Below are 20,173 nucleotides of genomic sequence, written 5' to 3'. Positions count from 1 at the left end.
CTGGTAGCTCCTGGGGATGTGTAATGGGGCCAGTTTGAGTACAAGCTTGGTGAAGTGCTCAAAATTTTCTGGTTTTGGTGGAATCCAAAAAACAGTGTGCTTGATATCCTCAGTAAAAATGTTCCCAATTAGCCTTTCTGAAGTTATATCATGGCATGGGAATGGACATTAGTGTTGGAATTTCAATTTCTATGTGTATCAGGACTGGCCTGTGCTGGCTGTTTGGGAAATTGTTTAATACCATTCTTGAAGCACACAAAGGTTCACCTGAGCTATAATGTGACAAAACATAAAACAAGGTTTGAATCCTTTCTCCACCATGTGAAGTGGAAAGAGCTTCAATCTTTAGCACCAAACAAAAGGAACAGGTTTTCTGTAATTGCCTGGTCAATGACCTGTTCTCTACAGTTTTTGTCAGTTGTGTAGCCCCCAAGTCGTGTGATGGCTGTTAAAATCGCTGGCAAAAACCACTGGATGGTTAATGGTAGGCAGCATGCTTGGAATCCATGTGGCATTTGGAGGTTTATATATATTTATCATGTATAGCTATAGGTGTATTGTTTTCCAGATTTGTTGCGGTGACATCTTTAAGGGTGAATATTACATATGTTGCTCTAGTCCATGTTTGGGATGTTGGTGGCTTGTGACTAGCAGAAATCCCAGGATCTTCATTTTTGAGGTTCTTTCATTGTTAATTATGTGGGCTTCTTCAAGTAGTAGCACATCAAGCTTACGAAGTTTGAGGAGTCACACTGGGGCCTTGATAGTCCCTCCACATTTAAGTGACACAAACATAGTGATGGTTCCATGTTGCAATAAGTTTGGTCCTGAAAAAGGTCTTTGGCATTGAAATCCTGATCGGGAAGCCGTTTACAGGCATTCAGTCGTCGAGTTGATGACATTTGTTGTGCTTTAGCACATAACAGGGAAGACCACGAGAAGGTTGTTGTCTTCTTCCCCAATTTCTCGAGGCATAGAATCATTACTTCTTTGCCTCTATACCAAAAGTCTGCTACTATGTCAGAAAAAGGCTATTATATTAATCCTGATGGTACCTAATAAACCAATTTTTCATTTTCTCCCATTTTGCATTTTCTTTCATACCCTTAACTACTGTATTTGCTCAAAATCCAAGATGAAGTTTGTTCCCCATTTAACATGGAGAAAAGGTCCCTTGTGTTAGATTGCAGAACAAGGCAGGGGTCAGGTGGCTGCTGCAGCTCTGGCTCCAGTTCTGGCCCTAACCTGAATGCAGGACTAGAGGCAGAGTCACAGCCACCTACCCACTCTCTGCTTTTTCTCCCCATCCACACTGCCAGCCTCCCTGCAGCTGTTGCTTACTTTCAGTCACAGCTCTGGCTCCAGCTCTGTCCTAGGACACAAAGCACATGGTGACTAAGTATGTGCATAGAAAGTTAACAGTGGCAGTGGTGACAGCATTTCTGGTCCTCGTTTTGATCCTGGGGCTGGGGCCTGAACTGGAGCTAGGGCCTAAACTGGACCAGAGCTGCTGCTGCAACTACTGCTGCCTGGTGAGAGTGGGGCCAGAGCCATGACTGAAGCTTAGCAACAGTGGAGGGGGCATCCAGCAGGGAAGGAAAAGTGTGGGAGAGTGTAGCAAAAGGCTTGGTGCTCCTGCTACTTTAAGAGAAGGCAGAGTGCATGAGGAGCAGCCCACAGGTGTGGCAGGGGACAATTAGAGAGCCACCCAACCAGAAGGAGGATAGTCTTGAAGCACATAACCCCAAGGCCTAAGATGGCCAGGTAGTCTAGCCCAGAGAGCCATGGAGAGAGGAGCTCATGGGCAGTAGGGTTCCTGGGTAACATCTGAGCTGGGATAAGCAACTCTGGAGGTTTGAGAAAGGGACTAAGGAGAAGAGAATGCCCCAACAGGCCTGAAAGTAAAGAGGCCGGGAACATGGAATACAGAGCGTAGGGCCCATATGGAGTAGACAGGGCCAGGGGTTATAGTGCAGTAGGAGCAGACTTGGAAGTGTTGACACAGTGAAAGGGCTGGAGTCTCAAGTGAGACTGAGAATGCAGGTCTGAACTGGGGGGCCCAGTCCCAGGGACTGAGGCTGGAGGTCAGGAAGGATGAGTAAGCAAGGCCAGAGAGCCCAGAGGTTAGTAGCCCAGAAGCGGCAAGTGTAAGCAAGGCCAGGGAGCCCAAATGCCTCACTGGCTCAGGAGTGGTCCCAGCATTCAGAGATAGGGGCCAAAGGCTGAGGAGAGCCACAGCTGGAGGCTGGCAGGGCTAGGGGAGCCCATAAGTCTCAACTGGCCTCGGAGTGGGGCCAAGGACTAAACCAGGGATGGGCAATTATTTGGGACCATGGGCCATATAGGCAGTTCTGGGGAGCTGCTGTGGACCAGTCAGGACCCCCCATCCCACAACAGCCCAGAGCCTGCATGCCCTATGGCTCTTCCCCACCACTGCCAACAGCACACAGCCCCAACTCGCCCCCAACCCACCCCAGACTCGCCTTGGCCAGAGTGGACCAGCCGGAACCCATACACATAGCCATGAACCTGGCCCACCCTGCACCTGCTTTGGACTTCCTGCCCATGCTGAGCAGTGGCAGCAGCCAGGCAGAAGCTGCTGCTTGACAGGGGGGAAAGTGGCAACTCCTCCTCACTGCTGCTGCGTCCTTCTTGCTCCCCAGATCCTATGCCTGGACTGTCCTGTGGCTCCTCTTCGCTGCCATCGCTGCCACCACCACCTCCAGGCTGCCCAACAGGGCAGCGGTGGTAGTGCAGAAATGCTGCAGGGCAGCCCAGGCATGGGCTCCAGGTGGCTGCAGCAAGAAGGACTTGGTAGTGGTGAGGGAGAGGGGCTGCTTTTCCCCCAAACCCAACAGTAGCTTCTGTCCAGGCACCACTACTGCTGCTGCTGGTAAATGTTAGTGGGCAAGTCTGGCACTGGAAAGGGTGAACCAGCTCATGGGGTGAACTCATGGCATGGGGTGAGCCAGCAGTGCACATGGGTTCTGGCTGGTCCAAAGCAGCAGCAGTGGCAGCCAGAAGGAGCCACAGTTGCCTACTCTTTTAGCCTTTGGGAAAAGGATTCTTCAACAGGAAACAAAACAGAAACTTTTAAACTTTCTTCTAAGGAAGTAAGTCCTAAAGAAAGAGGCCATTCTAAATTTCTCCATTTAAAATTTTCTGGCATTTAAATTTGTTTTTCCCTCCTGATAGTCAGTGCTAATTAGTCTGCTCATGGCACATATGAATGTAGTTACACTGCTTCCAATACAGGAGGTGGCTAGCACAGAGAAATACAACATATTTGTGGGTGTTGTCTGGCATGGTATGTTTGTTGATTAGCCATGCCTGCTCTGTGTGAGAAGGGACATAGGCAGGTGAGGAATCAATTTTCCCACATTAGTGCCTATGAAACTGCAGAACTTGAATAGGTTTTAATGAACTCATGAAGTATAGTTTCATAGTTTCATAGTAGGTAGGGTCGGAAGGAACCTGAGCAGATCATCAAGTCCAACCCCCTGCCATAGGCAGGAACGAATGCTGGGGTCAAATGACCCCGGCTAAGTGATTATCTAGCCTCCTTTTGAAGACCCCCAGGGTAGGAGCAAGCACCACTTCCCTTGGAAGTTGGATCCAGATCCTAGCCGCCCTGACTGTGAAGTAGAGCCTCCTGATATCTAGCCTGAATCTACTCTCGGTCAATTTATGGTCGTTATTCCTCGTTACTCCCAGTAGTGCTCGGGGGAACAGGGACTCTCCCATTCCCCACTGGTCACCCCTGGTAAGTTTATAGAAGACCACCAGATCCCCTCTCAGCCTCCTCTTGTGGAGGCTGAACAGGTTCAGGTCCCTTAGCCTCTGCTTGTAGGGTCTGCCTTGCTGCCCCCTGACCATGCGAGTGGCCCTCCTCTGGACCCTGTCAATGCTCTCCACATCCCTCCTGAAGTGTGGTGCCCAGAACTGGATGCAGTACTCCAACTGCGGCCTTACCAGTGTTGCATAGAGGGGGAGGATCACCTCCTTGGACCTGCTCATGATGCATCTGTGGATGCATGACAAGGTGCGATTAGCCTTCCTGACTGCGTCCCCACATTGGCGGCCCACGTTCATTTTGGAATCAATAATGACACCAAGATCCTTTTCTGCCTCTGCGCTGAGGAGAAGGGAGTTCCCCAGCCTGTAGGTATGTTGCTGGTTCTTCCTCCCCAGGTGCAGTACCTTGCACTTGTCAGTAATGGTATTGTAAGCCAATAAAGATTGGAGTGCAATAATAAATTAAAACACTCTATCTGATCTATATAGGACCATCCTATTCCTATAGAAAAGATACTTCAATTAAGTACTTACATGAAAGGAGCTCATTGTTAATTGAATGAAGACTCTTATGTGTCTTGAAAATCCTTCTACTTGTTCATCTGTGATAAATGTAAAGACAGCTTCATGGATCCCCAGCAATGGTATCAACACAAGAGTAGACCTTGCCAATCTGAAAAATAAAATGTTTGAATACTGGATTTTTCAAGAAGCTTGGTGAGATGTTATTTCTTCAGCTATGGAAAAATAACTAGAAAAGCAGCTTGTTCACAGGACAGAGCAGAATGCTAGGTACCAAAATTGAAGGGACTGCACATTCAATAAAAAGAGAATAAGTAAACAGTGACCCAAGGCAAACATGACAGAAATAAGACTGTATGCAGAGAAACAGCTAAAGAACTGGCTGTAGCAGTGGGGATCGGGGCAGTGGGGGGACAGTGGGGATCTTCCCCCCCCCACCTAGCACCCATGTGGCAGCTACCCCATGGCACAGGTGCGACGCTGCTCGGCAGGGCACTGCATGCTGTCTGGGAGCTGGAGCCACTGGGGCTGAGCAGTGCTGTGATCCGAGTGACTGTCGGAGCCACCCCAGCTCCCAGACAGCACGCAGCACCCTACTGAGCTGTGCTGCACCCACATGATGCAACAGTGGCCGCACGGGTGTCAAGCAGAGAAGGGCAATCCCTGCTGCCCCCCACTGCCCCCTGCTGCACAGGGGTACTCTGCGATGAGCCCTCAGAGGCCCTGATCACCACTGCTGCAGCTGGTGACTGCAGGGATTTTTAATTTTTTTTTTAAATACCAGGAGGCTGTGCTGGGCGGGAGATGGAGATGGCCAGGGCAGGCTTGGGGGCTTCTCCCATGGCTCCCCCTGCTGGGGCAGAGGCAGGCACAGTCGGGGGCAGTGGCGATCATTCCCCCTGCTTGGCACCCACATGGCAGCTGCCACATTGCACAGGTGCAGTTCGGCTCAACAGGGCACCGCGTGCTGTCTGGGAGCTGAGTTGGCTCCACTTGTTACCTGGAGCCCAACACCACAGCCCCAGTGACCCCGGCTCCTAGACAGCATGCAGTGCCCTACTCAGCAGGCTGCTCCCGCACCATGGGGTGGCTGCTGTGTGGGTGCCAGGCAACGGGAGGTCATCCCTGCTGCCCCCCACTTCCCCATGCTGTGCTGGAGGCTCTGCCACAAGCCCTCAGAGGCCCTGATTGCCACTGCTGCAGCAAGTGGGTGTGGGCCTTTATTTTTTTTAAAGTGCCGAGAGGCTGGGGCTGGGCGGGGGATGGGGCCAGGCAGGGCAGCCATGGGGGCTTCTCCCACAGCTCCCCCCACCCAAGGAGAGGCAGGCACAGCCAGAGGAGCCGTGGGAGAACCTGCAGCCATCCAGCTCTGTCTGCCTCTCCCTGGATGATCTGAATCTCTCCAAATCTTTTCCAAATAGATTCAGAGGCTTCAGATTCGATTCAGACCTTTTAATGGGTCTCCCAGTTCAATTCAGATTTGGAGATTCGGCTGCTGCATTGGGCCGAATCTCCTCCAAATTGAATTTGCAACCGAACCTTTGCACAACCCTAGTGCTCATGGCTCCTATTATTCATTTCACCTAGCACTTCCAAAAGTCAGAAGATATTAACAAAAGTGCATTAAAAGATAGTCAGGTATATATACAAAGATATATACCTATATGTAAACAAATATATATATAACAAAGATATATACCTGTTAAGTATATATGTTTGAAAATGTGACTGAAATCATCTTGGACATAGGGGAGAGCCCTCTACCTAACTACATGAACTTCACCTGCAGTCACCCAATATCAACTTCACCTGCAGTTGCCCAATATCACTCAGCATAACTACTTTTTCCCAGAATGCCCTTCATTCACTAATGCACTCCTGTACCACAGCTGCTTGCTACCAAGACTGGAACTGGAAAAGTGGAGGAAGAGGTGGAGTGGGGGACATGAGGGCGCTGCCCTCTCATTAGGCAGCACCCAGGGCTTATGCCTTCCTTGTCCAGCTGTCCTTATGCTTACTGCTCTGAGCATCTGTAGACAGGTGTTAGACAAAGGAGGTCTTTAGACAGTACTTACAAGAGAAAACTTACAGTCATTTTTCTACACATTTTTACAGCAGTCAGTTCAATGGAGGTCTGAGAATGCTTGGGCTATCAGTACTAAAGCAATATAAATATTAAGGTATACAGACAACTATTAAAACAGCATTGCCTGAGTTCATAGAATGATAGAATTATAGCTAATTGGGGTTGGAAGGCACTTCATGAGGTCATCTAGTCCTGCTCAAAGTAGGACCATCCCCAACTATCCCCAAGAAAAAGCTAGGAAATACCATAATTAACTGTGTCCTGATAACCTAACTTCATAGTTTCATAGTTTCATAGTTGGTAGGGTCAGAAGAGACCTGAGCAGATCATCAAGTCTGCCCCCCTGCCATGGCAGGAAAGAATGCTGGGGTCAAACGACCCTGGCAAGGTGTCTATATAGCCTCCTTTTGAAGACCCCAGGGTAGGAGCAAGCACCACTTCCCTTGGAAACTGGATCCACATCCTAGCCGCACTGACTGTGAAGTAGGGCTTCCTGATATCTAGCCTGAATCTACTCTCGGTCAACTTATGGTCGTTATTCCTCGTTACTCCCGGAATTGCTCAGGGGGACAGGGGCTCTCCCATAGCCTGCTGGTCTCCCTTGGCCAGTTTATAGATGGCCACCAGATCCCCTCTCAGCCTTCTCTTGTGGAGGCTGAACAGATTCAGGTCCCTTAGCCTCTCTTTGTAAGGCCTGCCCTGCTGCCCCCTGATCATGTGAGTGGCCCTCTTTTGGACCTTCTCAATGCTCTCCACATCCCTCCTGAAGTGCGGTGCCCAGAACTGGACACAGTACACAACTGTGACCTGACCAGTGTTGCATAGAGGGGGAGGATCACCTCCTTGGACCTGCTCATGATGCATATGCGGATGCATGACAAGGTGTGATTAGCCTTCCTGACTGCATCCCCACACTGTCGGCCCATGTTTATTTTGGAACCAATAATGACTGCAAGATCCTTTTCTGCCACTGTGCTTTCAAGAAGGGAGTTCCCCAGCCTGTAGGTATGCTGCTGGTTCTTCCTCCCTAGGTGCAGTACCCTGCACTTGTCAGTATTGAATCCCATCTTATTCTCATCCACCCCCCCCTGTAACCTGTCCAGATCCAATTCCAGCCTGTCCCTCCCTTCTAGCATGCCCACTTCTCCCCACATCTTAGTGTCATCTTCGAATTTGAAGAAGGTGCTTTTCACCCCCTCATCCAAGTCACTGATGAAGATGTTGAACAGTGCAGGCCCGAGGACTGAGCCCTGGGGGACCCCACTGCCCACATCCCTCCAGTTTGAAAACTTCATCTACCTTGTTCATATACACAAGGTGTATATCCAGACATGGGTCATCAGCAAAACTGGTACTTTTAGAACTGTCCTTACAGAGTAACTGTTGATATATAGTTGCTATATAGACCAACCACTGATTAAAGGATGAAACTCACACTTTGTCAGGAGGTTTCATAACCATGTTCTGAGGACAAAGAAGTGCTGGATTTATGTTGCAGTCACATGTTTTGTACATGAGTGCACTATAGTGGTTACAGACGGTCCTAAAAAAATCTGTCACTTACGCAGACAGCATTGGGAACACAGCAGTCTATCTTATTCCTGGTACCTGCCCCCACAGCGGATCATGGCACCTGAAAGGAGCCCTGAGTCATGCTCTTTCACTTTCTGTAGATGGCATGTGTCTACTCTGTCTGCATGTCAGACTTGCGAGAGGCTGAAGTACATCAGCTGCAGATGGAGCCTTCAGAGAATATTGCCAGTTTCTGGCAGACTTACACTGTGAAAACAGATTCATAACTTGAATCAAGCTAGATATTTTTTATGTGCATGGCAAACAGCAGATTTCTTACTCCATGGTAAACTACCAGATCTCAACTCCCTGAACCAAAACATGCTGAGAAAATTAAGGGTTAAATCCAGATTGGTAAACTAGGCACATAGGCAGGATTTAGGCAGAAGACCTGACAAACACAAAGCATTCCAGAATGCTCCTGCTCCAGCAGCCACAAAATTATATAGATGATTTGATTGATTTGATGCCTTCATTTTGGATTGTGAATTTAATCATAGGTTTTGAGGTATGTGCAGAAATGCTTCAGTCTGAGCAGGTAGATGCTTAGTTTCTATATAAATTCTGTTGCTATCCAGAATGGAAGTGAAGTGGCAACCCCATAGCACCATAGAATCATAGAAAATTGGGGTTGGCAGGGACCTAAGAAGGTCATCTAGTCCACCCCTGCTAAAAACAGGACGAGACCCAACAACACCCCCCCAGCCAATGCTTTGTCTAGCCGGGTCTTAAGAACCTCCAGGGATGGCGATTCAATAACCTCTCCGGGTAATCTGTTCCAGTGTTTTACTACCCTCCTCATGAGAGAGGTTTTCCTAATATCTAACCTAAACTTCCCTTGCTGCAACTTGAGACCATTTCTCCCTGTTCTGTCATCTGCCACCACTGACAACAGTCTAGCTCCATCCTCTTTCAACCCCTCCTTCAGGTAGTTGAAGGCTGCTATTAAGTCCCCTCTCAGTCTCCTCCAGACTAAATAAGTTGAGTTCCCTCAGCCTCTCCTCAGAAGTCATGTGCCCCAGCCCCTAAACCATTTTCATTGCCCTTCACTGAACTCTCTCCAATTTGTCCACGTCGTTTCTGTAGTGGGGGAATGCCCAAAACTGGACACAGTACTCCAGATGTGGACTCGCCAGTGGCAAATAGAGAGAAAGAATCACTTCCCTCACTCTGCTGGCAACACTCCTATGAATGCAACCCAGTATGCTGTTAGCCTTCTTGGCAACAAGGGCACATTGTTGGTTTATATTCAATTTATTGTCCATTGTAACCCCCAGGTATTTTTCTGCAGAGCTGCTGCTTAGCCAGTTGGCCCCCAGCCTCTACCAGTGCATGGGATTGTTCTGTCCTAAGTGCAGGACTTTGCACTTGTCCTTATTGAAGTTCATGAGGTTTATTGTGGTCCAGTCCTCCCCCAATTTCTTAAAGTCTCTTTAATCCTAGTCCTACTCTCCATCATATCAACAACACTTCCAAGATTGGTGTAATTTGCAAATTTGCCGAGGGTGCTCTCCATCCAATCTTCCAGGTCACTGATACAGATATTGAACAAAATCAGCCCCAGGACCAACCCCTGGGGCACTCCACTTGATACTGGCTACCAACTAGACATCAAGCTATTGATTACTACCCTCTGAGCCCAATAATGCAGCTAGTTTTTTATCCACCTTACAGTTCATTCATCCAACCCATACTTCCTTAACTTACTGGTGAGAATGTTGTAGGAAACCAATGGCAAATGCCTTGCTAAAGTCAAGGTATACCATGTACACTGCTCTACCAGGATCCACTGAGCCAGTCATCTCATCATAGAAGACAATCAGGTTGGTCAGGTGTGACTTGCCCTTGGTGAATCCATGTTGACTGTTCCTGATCACCTTCTCCTCCAAATGCTTAGACAGATTCTGTGAGGACATGCTCTATGTTTTTTTCAAAGATTGAGGTGAGGCTGATTGGGCCTTAGTTCCCTGGATCCTCCTTCTTCCCTTGCTTAACAATAGGTACTATATTTCCCCTTTTCCAATCATCCAGAACCTCTCCCGATCACCACGAATTTTCAAAGATGATGCTCAGTGGCTCCACAATCACATCAGCCAACTCCCTCAACACCTTGGGGTGCATCATGCCCAGCCCCATGGACTTGTACATGTCCAGCTTTTCTAAATGGTCCCTAACCTGTTCTTTTGTCACTGTTGGCTGCTCACCTCCTCCTTAAACTGCTGCCAGGGGGTATAGTTTGGGAGCTGACCTTCCTTTGAAAATGTAGGTAAAAAAAGGCATTGAGTATTTCAGCTTTTTCTGCATCAGCAGTCATTAGAATGCCTTCCCCATTCAGTTGGGGACCCACACTTCCCTGCTCTTCCTCTTGTTGCTGAAATCCTTGTAGAAACCCTTCTTGTTACCCTTCATATCTCTTGCTAGCTGCAATTCCAATTGTGCTTTGGCCTTCCTCATTTCATTTCTGCATGCCTGAGCATTGCTCTTATATTCCTCCCTAGCTGTTTGTCCAAGTTTCCTCTTTTTGTAAGCTTCCTTTTTGTGTTTTAGTTCATTGAAGAATTTATTGCTAAACCAAGCTGGTTTTCTGCCATACTCGCTAGTCTTCCTGCACATTGGATGATTCATTCCTGCGCCCTCAATAAGGTTTCTTTAAAGCACAACCAGCTCTCCAGAACTCCTTTCCCCCTTAGACTGGCCTCCCAGGGGATCCTTCCCATCAATTCCCTGAGGGAGTCCAAGTCTGCATTTCTGATGTTCAGGGTCCTTACTCTGCTGCTCTCCTTCCTTCCTTTCCTCAGGATCCTGAACTCAATCATTGCCTGGTTTCTACTGCCCAAGCTGCCATCCACTTCTACATCCCCTACCAATTCTTCTCTGTTTGTGAACAGCAGATCAAGAAAGCATAGCTCCTAGCTGGCCTCTCCAACACTTGCACCACGAAGTTGTCTTCAAAAACTTCATGGATTGCCTGTGCACTGCTGTATTGCCCTTCCAGCAGATATCAAGATGACTGAAATCCTCCATGAGAACCAGGGCCTCTGTTCTTCAATTAGCATGCATAATGTGCACCTACAGTACTGAGTTCAATACAAAATGCAGCAACCATTTATTATCAGTCAAGACCACAGCTGGAGGAGAAGAATGTGCCAGGTATCTTTTACATAATATCCTAGTGGTTAAACACTCAGATAGTGGGAACACTGGATTATACCCCCACCCCCAGCCTAAAGAGATTTAAACCCAGGTATTTCATATTCAAGCAGAATGCCCTCACTATCAGGCTATAGGGCTCCCTCCTCTCTTCCTGGGACAGCTGGGTAAGAAGGCAGCAAAGATTCATAGGACAAGAAGGAGAGCAAATGAGAGTGAAGCTAACTCTGTAGCCTTATATTGAAGGGACACAGATGGAAGAGGTTTCAGTCCTTATATTCAGGATTATTTCCCATTTCTCCCCAGTGTCTGTGTAATATAAAATGCATAAGTAAGTGGGGAAGCAATGGCCAGAATTCATGTCTCATATCTCCCAGCTGAGAGCACTAGAGCCAGCACTTAGCCTCCAGAGTCAAGTGTACATAATGGGTTTACTGCTGCTATTAACAGGGCCATGTTTTGACAGTGGAACTGTGTAACATACTCAGAAACACTGAGTTTTCAGATGCTGCTACTGATCTGCAAGGAATTCCCATCTGATTGACTATATTGCCCATTCTCCTTCTTTCCTCCTGTAATTAGGTATCTTGTCAGTGCTGTGCTGTATATGGAAGAACAGTTGGAATTACTTTTCCTGCCCTCTGCAAACATAGGCTGAAGTGTTCCCCAAATCCTCCTGTCTGGTATTCTGAGAGCTAAATGGGAAGCAGCATCTCCCTGTCATTCTGCAATTCTTGGTGGAACTCTTTTCCACCAAGCTCAGGTAAAGAAGCTAGACCTCTACCTGGACCAAGAGGGGATGAAGAGGCTTCCAGCCATGTACCAGGACAATGATAGCATAATCAGCTGTGAGCCTCTGCAGAATAGCAAAGGAAAGAATGAACAGTGTGGTTGTATTGTTGGGGAGTGAAACTACCTTGTATGGTGTGTGAAAGAAATTAGCTGGTCCATAAAAGGTAGGGGTGATCTGAATTTTGTGTGAATGGAAAGGGACAAAAATTCATTGGAGAGACTCATAATTTAATGACATCCTGTTTTATGAAGTTTTTTTTCTATTTTTTGCTCCTGTGTTGTATCTCATAAATGAAGTAGTATATTGCTTATCTTCTTAGATTGGAAATCACAAAAAATGCAGTGGGGGAATTCAGTAGGTGGTGCTCATCTCTTTGCAGCTTTAAGGATTCCAAATGTCTGTATGTTATACTAACAGAAGTGAGTGACTGATGAGGGACCCTTTCTTTTGAGTTAATAATAGACAAATCCTGAAATGCAGGATATAAATCCTGTAAGAGGTGATGTTTGTTTTGAATGAGGTATAAAACTGAGGTTCCACCCACTTATTATTAAAGAGTTCATGACAAGTAGAACAAAACAAAGAACACTGTAGTGGTATTCCAGGATAAGAAAGTACATTCAAACTCTACATTTTCCTTCAGCTGACAGGCTATTATTCTTCCCTTTTTCTGAGACACTTATAGTACAGGCTCAGAAAAACTGTCCTATTTTACCTGTTTGTTAACTACACATAATTATATATCCTGCAAAGCACCATGGGACATGTTTGAATAAAAAGTTCTAAGGAAGCAAAAAAGATTAGTAGGTCTTTCAAATTTATTACATACCTGTACTTGTAATCATGAAAGCTCATTTGCTGGGCTTTGAGTTTGGAAATTAACAACTTCAGAATTTTTAGAAAGATGAAGAAATTAACCTTAAAAGAAAATATATATTGATTAGTAACAGAAAATGTCACAATACAGTAATACCATTTATATATATATTTATTTCTATATAGTTATATAGAAATATATTTGAATATTTTATATGCATGCACACACACATAAATGTATGTCAAACATGCAAAAACTAAACTAAAACAAATGAAGATTGCAAAGTTAAGTACTCTAAAGTTAGAAAATCAAATTTTCTAGATGGCATAATCTTACTTTTGCTTGTTTTGTTTGTATTTTCATAGGAAAGTAGGAAAGCTGGGCTGGAAGGGACCTCACAAGATCATCTTGTCCAGCCTCCAAGATTGTGTTATGATACAAACTTTAATTACAAGATCAGATTTTGGTTTTAATGTAAGACACCTGCCTCATTCAGTGAGTGGGCAATTATTCTAGTTCTTCTAGTCTTCTTTATTCAATATGTGATTCCCAGCCTAATTTAACTCACACAACACTAATAATGCACTGAATACAGCTTTATTCATATCCTCATCTATATTTCTATGCTACTTTCACAAGGCTATCTGGAGGATTTACAAACAATGACTGTATTTTCACAACAGCCTGGGAACATGAAGGAATTGCATTATCCCTGTTTTACAGATGGAAAATGAAGGTACAGGGAAATAAAGGCTAAAATGTCAAGTGTTCACCAATTTTGAGCATTCAGCCTGAGACACTTCTGCATCTACATTGTAAACTATGTATAAGTGCCTCAAATAGCAGCTACACAGCTAGAAAACTGCCATTTGGATGCATAAAGTGAAATGTGATTCTGCCCTACATGCCTACCCAGGTGAAATAGAAAACTGCCCTGTTCCCAGTCTCAATAGCTTGAAGAAAGCAGAAATTGGCCGTATCTACATGAGATGCTGGCTGCGCAGTAGCCTGCAGCTACTATGCTGTAGCGTTGCATGGCAACAACAGCAGTGTGACACTACTGCACAGTAGTCTTAAGCTACTGTACAGTAGCATCACAAAAAAAGCCATTTGTTGGCACTACTACACAGTAACTCAGGTTACTGTGCAGTAAATACTTGTATAAATTTGTTTATACAAATACTAAATGACTGCACAGTGACGACTGTACAGTCAGTGTCTCATGTAGATTTGGCCTCTAAGTCATACATCTTGGCAGCAAAGCAGAATTTACACAGAGTTACAGATGATGACAATGGAACAGATTCAATACTACCTTAAGGATTTCCCAATTTTGAGTGGGAGAGAATACCAAACGGCAAACAGGCAGCGTTTTAGGTACCTGTCAAAATAATACCTAAGCTACCTGTCAAGATCATAAGTCAGAATTATCCAAGAAAATCAGTGGTATAGAAGGAACAGAAGAGGTCTCGGCACACTGACGAAGACACTTGCTCTATTTTGTGGATGTGTCTAGGATGCTGCTGACAGAAATAACTAAAGCTATGGACAAACAAACATTTTAACTGCTTTAAAAGGGGAAGGGCAGCTGGTAGTGGGAGCTATATCTCGATTGTTACAATGTAACTCTTATCCCAAAGCTCCTCTAATGTGATACAAATTTTAACACTGAGGGTACATACAGACATTCAGGGAGGTTACGGGGAGGTTAAATCGTGTTAAAAATGGTCACCTGATTTAACTTAGTTCACTCAGGTGGGGACCTTACACTTAGATCCCTAGTTAGGTGGTTCAGTGTGTGAACTCTACCAAAGTTCAGGACTGTTAGATCGGTTTAAAAATGGCCAACCAAATCTAAGTTAACTGTACCTCAGAGGTAGTCTAACTTAGACTAGATCCAGTGAGATTGAGCTAATTGAACTTTTGTACAGTTCCCAGCGCAGCCCCAGGCCTGGGAAAACCCAGGTGCTGCTCCAGGCCCAGGGCTGTGCTTTTCCTACCTCTTGCCCCCTCCCCTGCAGGCACTGGGCTATTTTTAGGCCCTGGACAGCCCCCCACCCCACAGACCAGTCCGCCACCCCACCCCCAGAATCTGCCACATGCCCCATCCCATAAGCCACTCCCAGTACCAGTTTTACTCAGTACTTGGATCCAAGGAATTAAGTTGGAGTGGAGGGAGGGGCAAAGGGTATTGGAATAGATCTGGTTCAATGGAGGGGGGTGTTGTTTGTCTGGGGGTGGGTTGTTTGGGGGGCTAAAAGTAGCCCCTGGTCATAGGTGGGGAGAAAACCCCTATCCCAGCAAGCACCACAACATCCCCTCTAACAACCCACCCAACACTCCTGGACCCCCATCAACCCCCTGTGGATGACATCTGCCCCCCACAGTTCTCCCTAAACCCTCCTGCAGACCCTGCTAGTCCCCAAGCCTTCTGCAGGCTCTGCTAAACCCCCCTTCCCAATTTACATTAAATCAGGTGGATGTTTTTAACTCAAGCTAGCCTCTCCCTAACTAGCCTGAATGTGTGTACATACCCTGAACAAAACAGAATTAAAGTTGCAATGGTTTTGCTACCCTTGATACTACAGAAGCATGAAGATGTAAATTCTATCATAATAGCCTATATCAGTACTATTTGATATTGATACAAGTGTTGTCTGTCTATATCTTTACATGTTCCCCATCACTGACAAGGACAAACACCAGCAGCAGTACATGCAGGCCAAAGGAGCTTGATCGACCCTAGAACATGAAGTAGCTGTGAGTTCACAAAGCCTCTGGGATTCAGAGGATGTTTCTGATAGACCTGTCCAATAGTAATAAATCATTATAATCATCTCCTGTGAGCACACCCCTCTCATCTAGCTGTACCCATCTGGAAGTTAATCCTATCACTGCAGAGCATAGTCACAAGCATGGGAGAATTTCAGTCCGCTAGGTATCTGATAGTATGCTGATGTACTGTATGCCTAGAGGAAAGTACAGTAGTGCTCCAGATATCACACTAATCTTAGTCAAAAACCCAAGGACACTCATAAACTTCTATTAAGTGAAAGGATTCCTTTCTTATGGCTCCCAGAGGTCCAGCAATGACCCAAGAGGTTCTGCATAGCACTCTTAAATGACATATTTTATTTGCAAATGATTTTGCCCACAACATACAGTTTAGAATTTTCAGTCATATCTAGTGCAACTGTATACATTGGTTCCTATTAGTTATGAAATATGTTAATTCAGTAAGACATTTTCCTTGCCTCTCCCACTCCAGGAAAATTGATCTATGCGTTGCTTTTTGGTGTTCAGCATTTGTCTCATATGCCTATATAGGCTTCTTGAACTCCACAGCTAATGCTGACTTGGTCCTGCAGATTTATAGTCATTTTAGGGCTCACTTTCCTAAAGTGCTCCTCACACCATCAGGAGTACTTTTCTTTTTTAGTAGATGGCCTTACTTATATATTTGCTGATGCTCCTTCCTTGCTTTTTATTTGCATATTATTGATATTCTGTAGGTTTTGGCAAGCCGTGCACATCACACAGCCTTCCTTAATATTCTTTCCCACTATCCATGGCTACATTCCTGATTTTGTACTATGACATGATCATATGTCCAGGGTATCAATTTTCCATGGATGTATATGTAAGATGCAGCACTTTCATATAATATAGCCAGGATGTGGCCCAAAGTATCAACAGAGTTCAAAAACCAAATTTCAAGAAAAAGCCAAATAAAGTTAACATCTACCAATTACTCACTATAGCTAGTACAGGATCAAAAGCACGAACACATTAATGTACTATTGATTATTACTATAAGTCTAGTATAAATTAATTAACATTTTCTACAGCACATGCAATATTCCACATGTGTTTTACATTTGCATAACCATTAAATGAAAACTATCCAAATCTCAGATGGTTAGATTTTTTTTTTAAATATTGAGCAAAAATAATCCATTTCTCAATAGTTCTTTTCTATTTCTACGCAAAAACAAGGAGTCACACTTCCAAACGTGGACTATCTTTTTTTAATATAAAAATAATTTTCCCTTTTCCTAAGTAAAATTAATACCAAAGTACAAGTTCATATAAGTTATCTGAATCTGAATTCCCTTTATATGCATCTGATTGCTCACTGAACAGGTAGTTCTCGTGAGATTCAAGAGACATTGGTTCTTGACCCTACACTACTTAACACTACAGAAATATAAAATCCTTCCTGATAAAATTTGCTTGTAACACAAAAATTGAAGGAATGATAAATAATGAAGAGGACAGTCCAGTTATACAGTGTGATCCAAATTGCTTTAGTAATGCCAAGCATAAATTCATAAATATAGGATCAAATAATATAAGACATACTTGCAGGATAACAATGCCATCGTTAAAAGCAGAAGTTATGAAAAAGATTTAGGGAGTAATGGTGAACAGTCAGATGAAATGAGCTTCATGTGCAATGAACAAAGACAAATGCATTTTTGGATGTATACGTATGGAAATCTCAAATTATATAACCTCTGTATCTGGCACTTACATGACTGCTATTGGAATCCTGAGTCCAATTCTTGTGTCCACAATTCAGGACAAATATTGAAAAATTGGAGAGAATTCAGAAAGAGCCACAAGAATGATTAAGGGATTATAAAATGCACAGCATAGTGAAACTTCCAAGGGGTTCGATCTGTTTAGCTTAAAGAGAATGGTAAAGGGTGACCTGATCACAATGTATAAGGTCATAAAGGGAAGTGAGAATTTGGCAATGAGTGCTTTTCAATCTGTCAAATAAAGATAAAAGATCCCATGGCTACAAACTGAAGTTAAACAAATTCAAAACGAAATAGGGTAGAATTTTTTTTAACAGTGACATTTTAAAATCAAGAATGGATGTTATTATAGAAGATGTTCTCTAGTTCAAATGGCAATTAATTCAGAAACGTCCTTTGGCCTGTCCTGTGCAGTTGGTTAGATGAGATTATCACAATAGTCCCTCTTGGTTTTATAATCAATGATCTCTAGATATGAATTACAAATAGTACTTTTAAGTTATTTATGCAGGATATTTCTTTCTGAGTATCATCTAAATTATGTCCTGGACCATTTGAGTTTTCCCCATGCCAGCTTTTTTTCAATATATCTAGAATATGAAGAATGAATTTTTCCTTTCCAAAATGTAATTCTCTTATTTAACAGTGCACATGTACATGTGAACCGTAATGCACTTTAGCCTATTTTAATGCGATTAAAGCATCACAAAAAAGTGTTATTTAGCTAATGTGCATTAAGCATCACTTTAAAGTGGTGCTCTTTAGTTAATGCACATTAAGACAGGCTAATGCACATTTTTGTAGTACCTCACAATGGAGGTAATATATTTAATGTGTATTAACTAAAGTGTATTAATGCATGTATAGATGTGCCCACAGAGAGGCTGCTTTAGTGGCAGTCAAGCCAAAAATGTGTTTCAAGATTAGGAGGAAGTGTTTCCAACTCACTACTCTGTTACTCCAAGACGAGACAGCGTGACAGAATAAGAACTAAAGAAGATATATAACTGTAGCTGTCAAGTCACATCTGAAACAAATGTTAGTTTTAAAGATTCTTTGGGTTAATCTGATATCTTTTATTAGACCAACTCAAAGAGTTGGAAAAATTTTTCTTTGCAAGCTTTCAGGTATAAATACCTTTCATCAGGCTGAGGAAGCACGTGCAGTTGGTGTGTGCTCTTCCTGGATGGAATGAATAGTAAATAAGCCAGAGGCTGGTACACATGCAAGAAAACCACTCAGTGAAGGTATAAATTGAGAAGTCAGTGGGTAAGAGACAGGCTGGGGGCGGGGAGGAAGGGAAATGAATGTAGCTGGTAAATAGTGGAGAGGTAACTGGGGAGTCAGATATTAGGCAGGTTATAATTAAAGGTGCACCAATACATTGGTCTGATATCGGATCGGTACCAATCTAAAGAAAACTGGCTGTATCGGATATCAGGCCAATGGGGCCAATAATTTGACTGATAAATGCTTGTCCTGAGTGCAGCTGCAGTGCAGCATTCAGGCAGTGAGGAGTAGAGCTGGCAGCATGGAAAGCTGCCTCTAGCTAGTAAGTGTGGTGGGGTGAAAGGGGAGGGAAGAGGGAAGTGGCATGGTGGGGGGCAGATCAATGCCCCCCGCAGTGAGGGAGGAAGCAGAGGCGGGCACAGCCGGGGGGGGCAGAGCCACGGCTTGTCAGGGGGAGGCGGCTTCCACCGCTGTTTGCACCCCAGGAGGGCATGGGGGGGCTTATGCCCCCAGATCTGCATGAGCTGGGGTGAGCTGCAGCCGGGGATGCACAGGGCTGTCTTGGTGGGGCCTGGGCTCGGAGCAGGGACCAGCGGTGCTGGGAGGATGCTGCATCCACCCCAGATTTTGCACCACTCCACTTCCAGTTCTGCCGCCACCAGCCACCCGGCACAGCCCCAGCTTTTCCCAGCACATGGGTGGATGCAGGGCATTGAGCCAGGGCTCTTTCAAGTGGCTGGTGGCGGCAGCAGTGGGAACGGAGCCATGCCTTCCCAGGGTGCAAGCAGTGGCAGGAGCCACCCCCCCATTATGAGCCATGGTTCCACCCCACCCCCCCGGCCTCCTTCCTCACCATGGGGGGCATTGATCTGCACCCCCCCATGTCCCTTCCCTCCCCACTCCCCTTCCACAACACTGGACTTACCACCTGGAGGCAGCTATATCAGAAATCAGATCGGTATTGGCTGATATGCTTCCTTAAATATCGGCTGTTGGTTTTGGCCCCCAAAACCTCTATTGGTGCACCCCTAGTTATAATGTGTTGTAAATCCAATGTCTATATTTAGTCCATGACTTTTTGTATCCAGTGGGTTGATGATATGAAGTTTGTAGGCTTGTCTGTAAAAGCTGTTTTGGAAATTCCCTTTTAGGATTAAAACTGAGAGATTGGAGAGAGAGTGGTTTTCTTGTGAGAAATATACCCTCACAGGTAATTGGGTATTCTTGTCTTTGATAGATTTCTGGCGTGCATTCATTCTGGTACACAGTTGTTGTTTGCTGACTCCTACGTATTTTCCATCAGGTCATTTAGTGCATTGGATGAGATATATTACATTTCTGGCAGTGCAGCTGTAAGATCCAGGAATGCTAATGTTGCAGGATATACCAATTGTGGGGGTGGTGGAGATATGCTGGCAGGTTTTACATTTCTTGTCATGGCATGGTCTGAGTTCATTTGGTGTGTTTTGGGCTGTAAGAAGTTTGCTTCTGATGATGAGGTTAGCAAGGTTTGGTGCTTGTTTGAATTTACAATTTACATCATCATTGTCTGGCTTTCTTGCACGCATACCAGCCTCTGGCTTCTTTACTATTCATTCCATCCAGGAAGAGCACACACCAATGACAGATGCATCCTAGTTTCATAGTAGCTAGGGTCAGGAGAG

At 44.9% G+C, this 20,173-nt stretch overlaps 1 protein-coding gene across 1 annotated transcript in view; it reads right to left on the bottom strand.

Moving 5' to 3' along the window:
- GLP2R (glucagon like peptide 2 receptor) overlaps nucleotides 1–20,173 on the bottom strand; it is a 183,244-nt gene that overhangs the window by 27,570 nt on the left and 135,501 nt on the right. The window contains exons 10-11 of the mRNA XM_025210754.1: nucleotides 12,748–12,836; nucleotides 4,330–4,468 (exon numbers count right to left, since the gene is read on the bottom strand). Of these exons, the coding sequence (XP_025066539.1) occupies nucleotides 4,330–4,468; nucleotides 12,748–12,836 (228 nt within the window). The remainder of the gene's footprint in view (nucleotides 1–4,329; nucleotides 4,469–12,747; nucleotides 12,837–20,173) is intronic.

Source organism: Alligator sinensis, unplaced genomic scaffold (genome assembly GCF_000455745.1).
Source record: "Alligator sinensis unplaced genomic scaffold, ASM45574v1 scaffold1023_1, whole genome shotgun sequence".
NCBI lineage: Eukaryota > Metazoa > Chordata > Crocodylia > Alligatoridae > Alligator > Alligator sinensis.
Note: the sequence above shows the minus strand (reverse complement) of the source record. Positions and strands in the feature narration are given on the sequence as shown.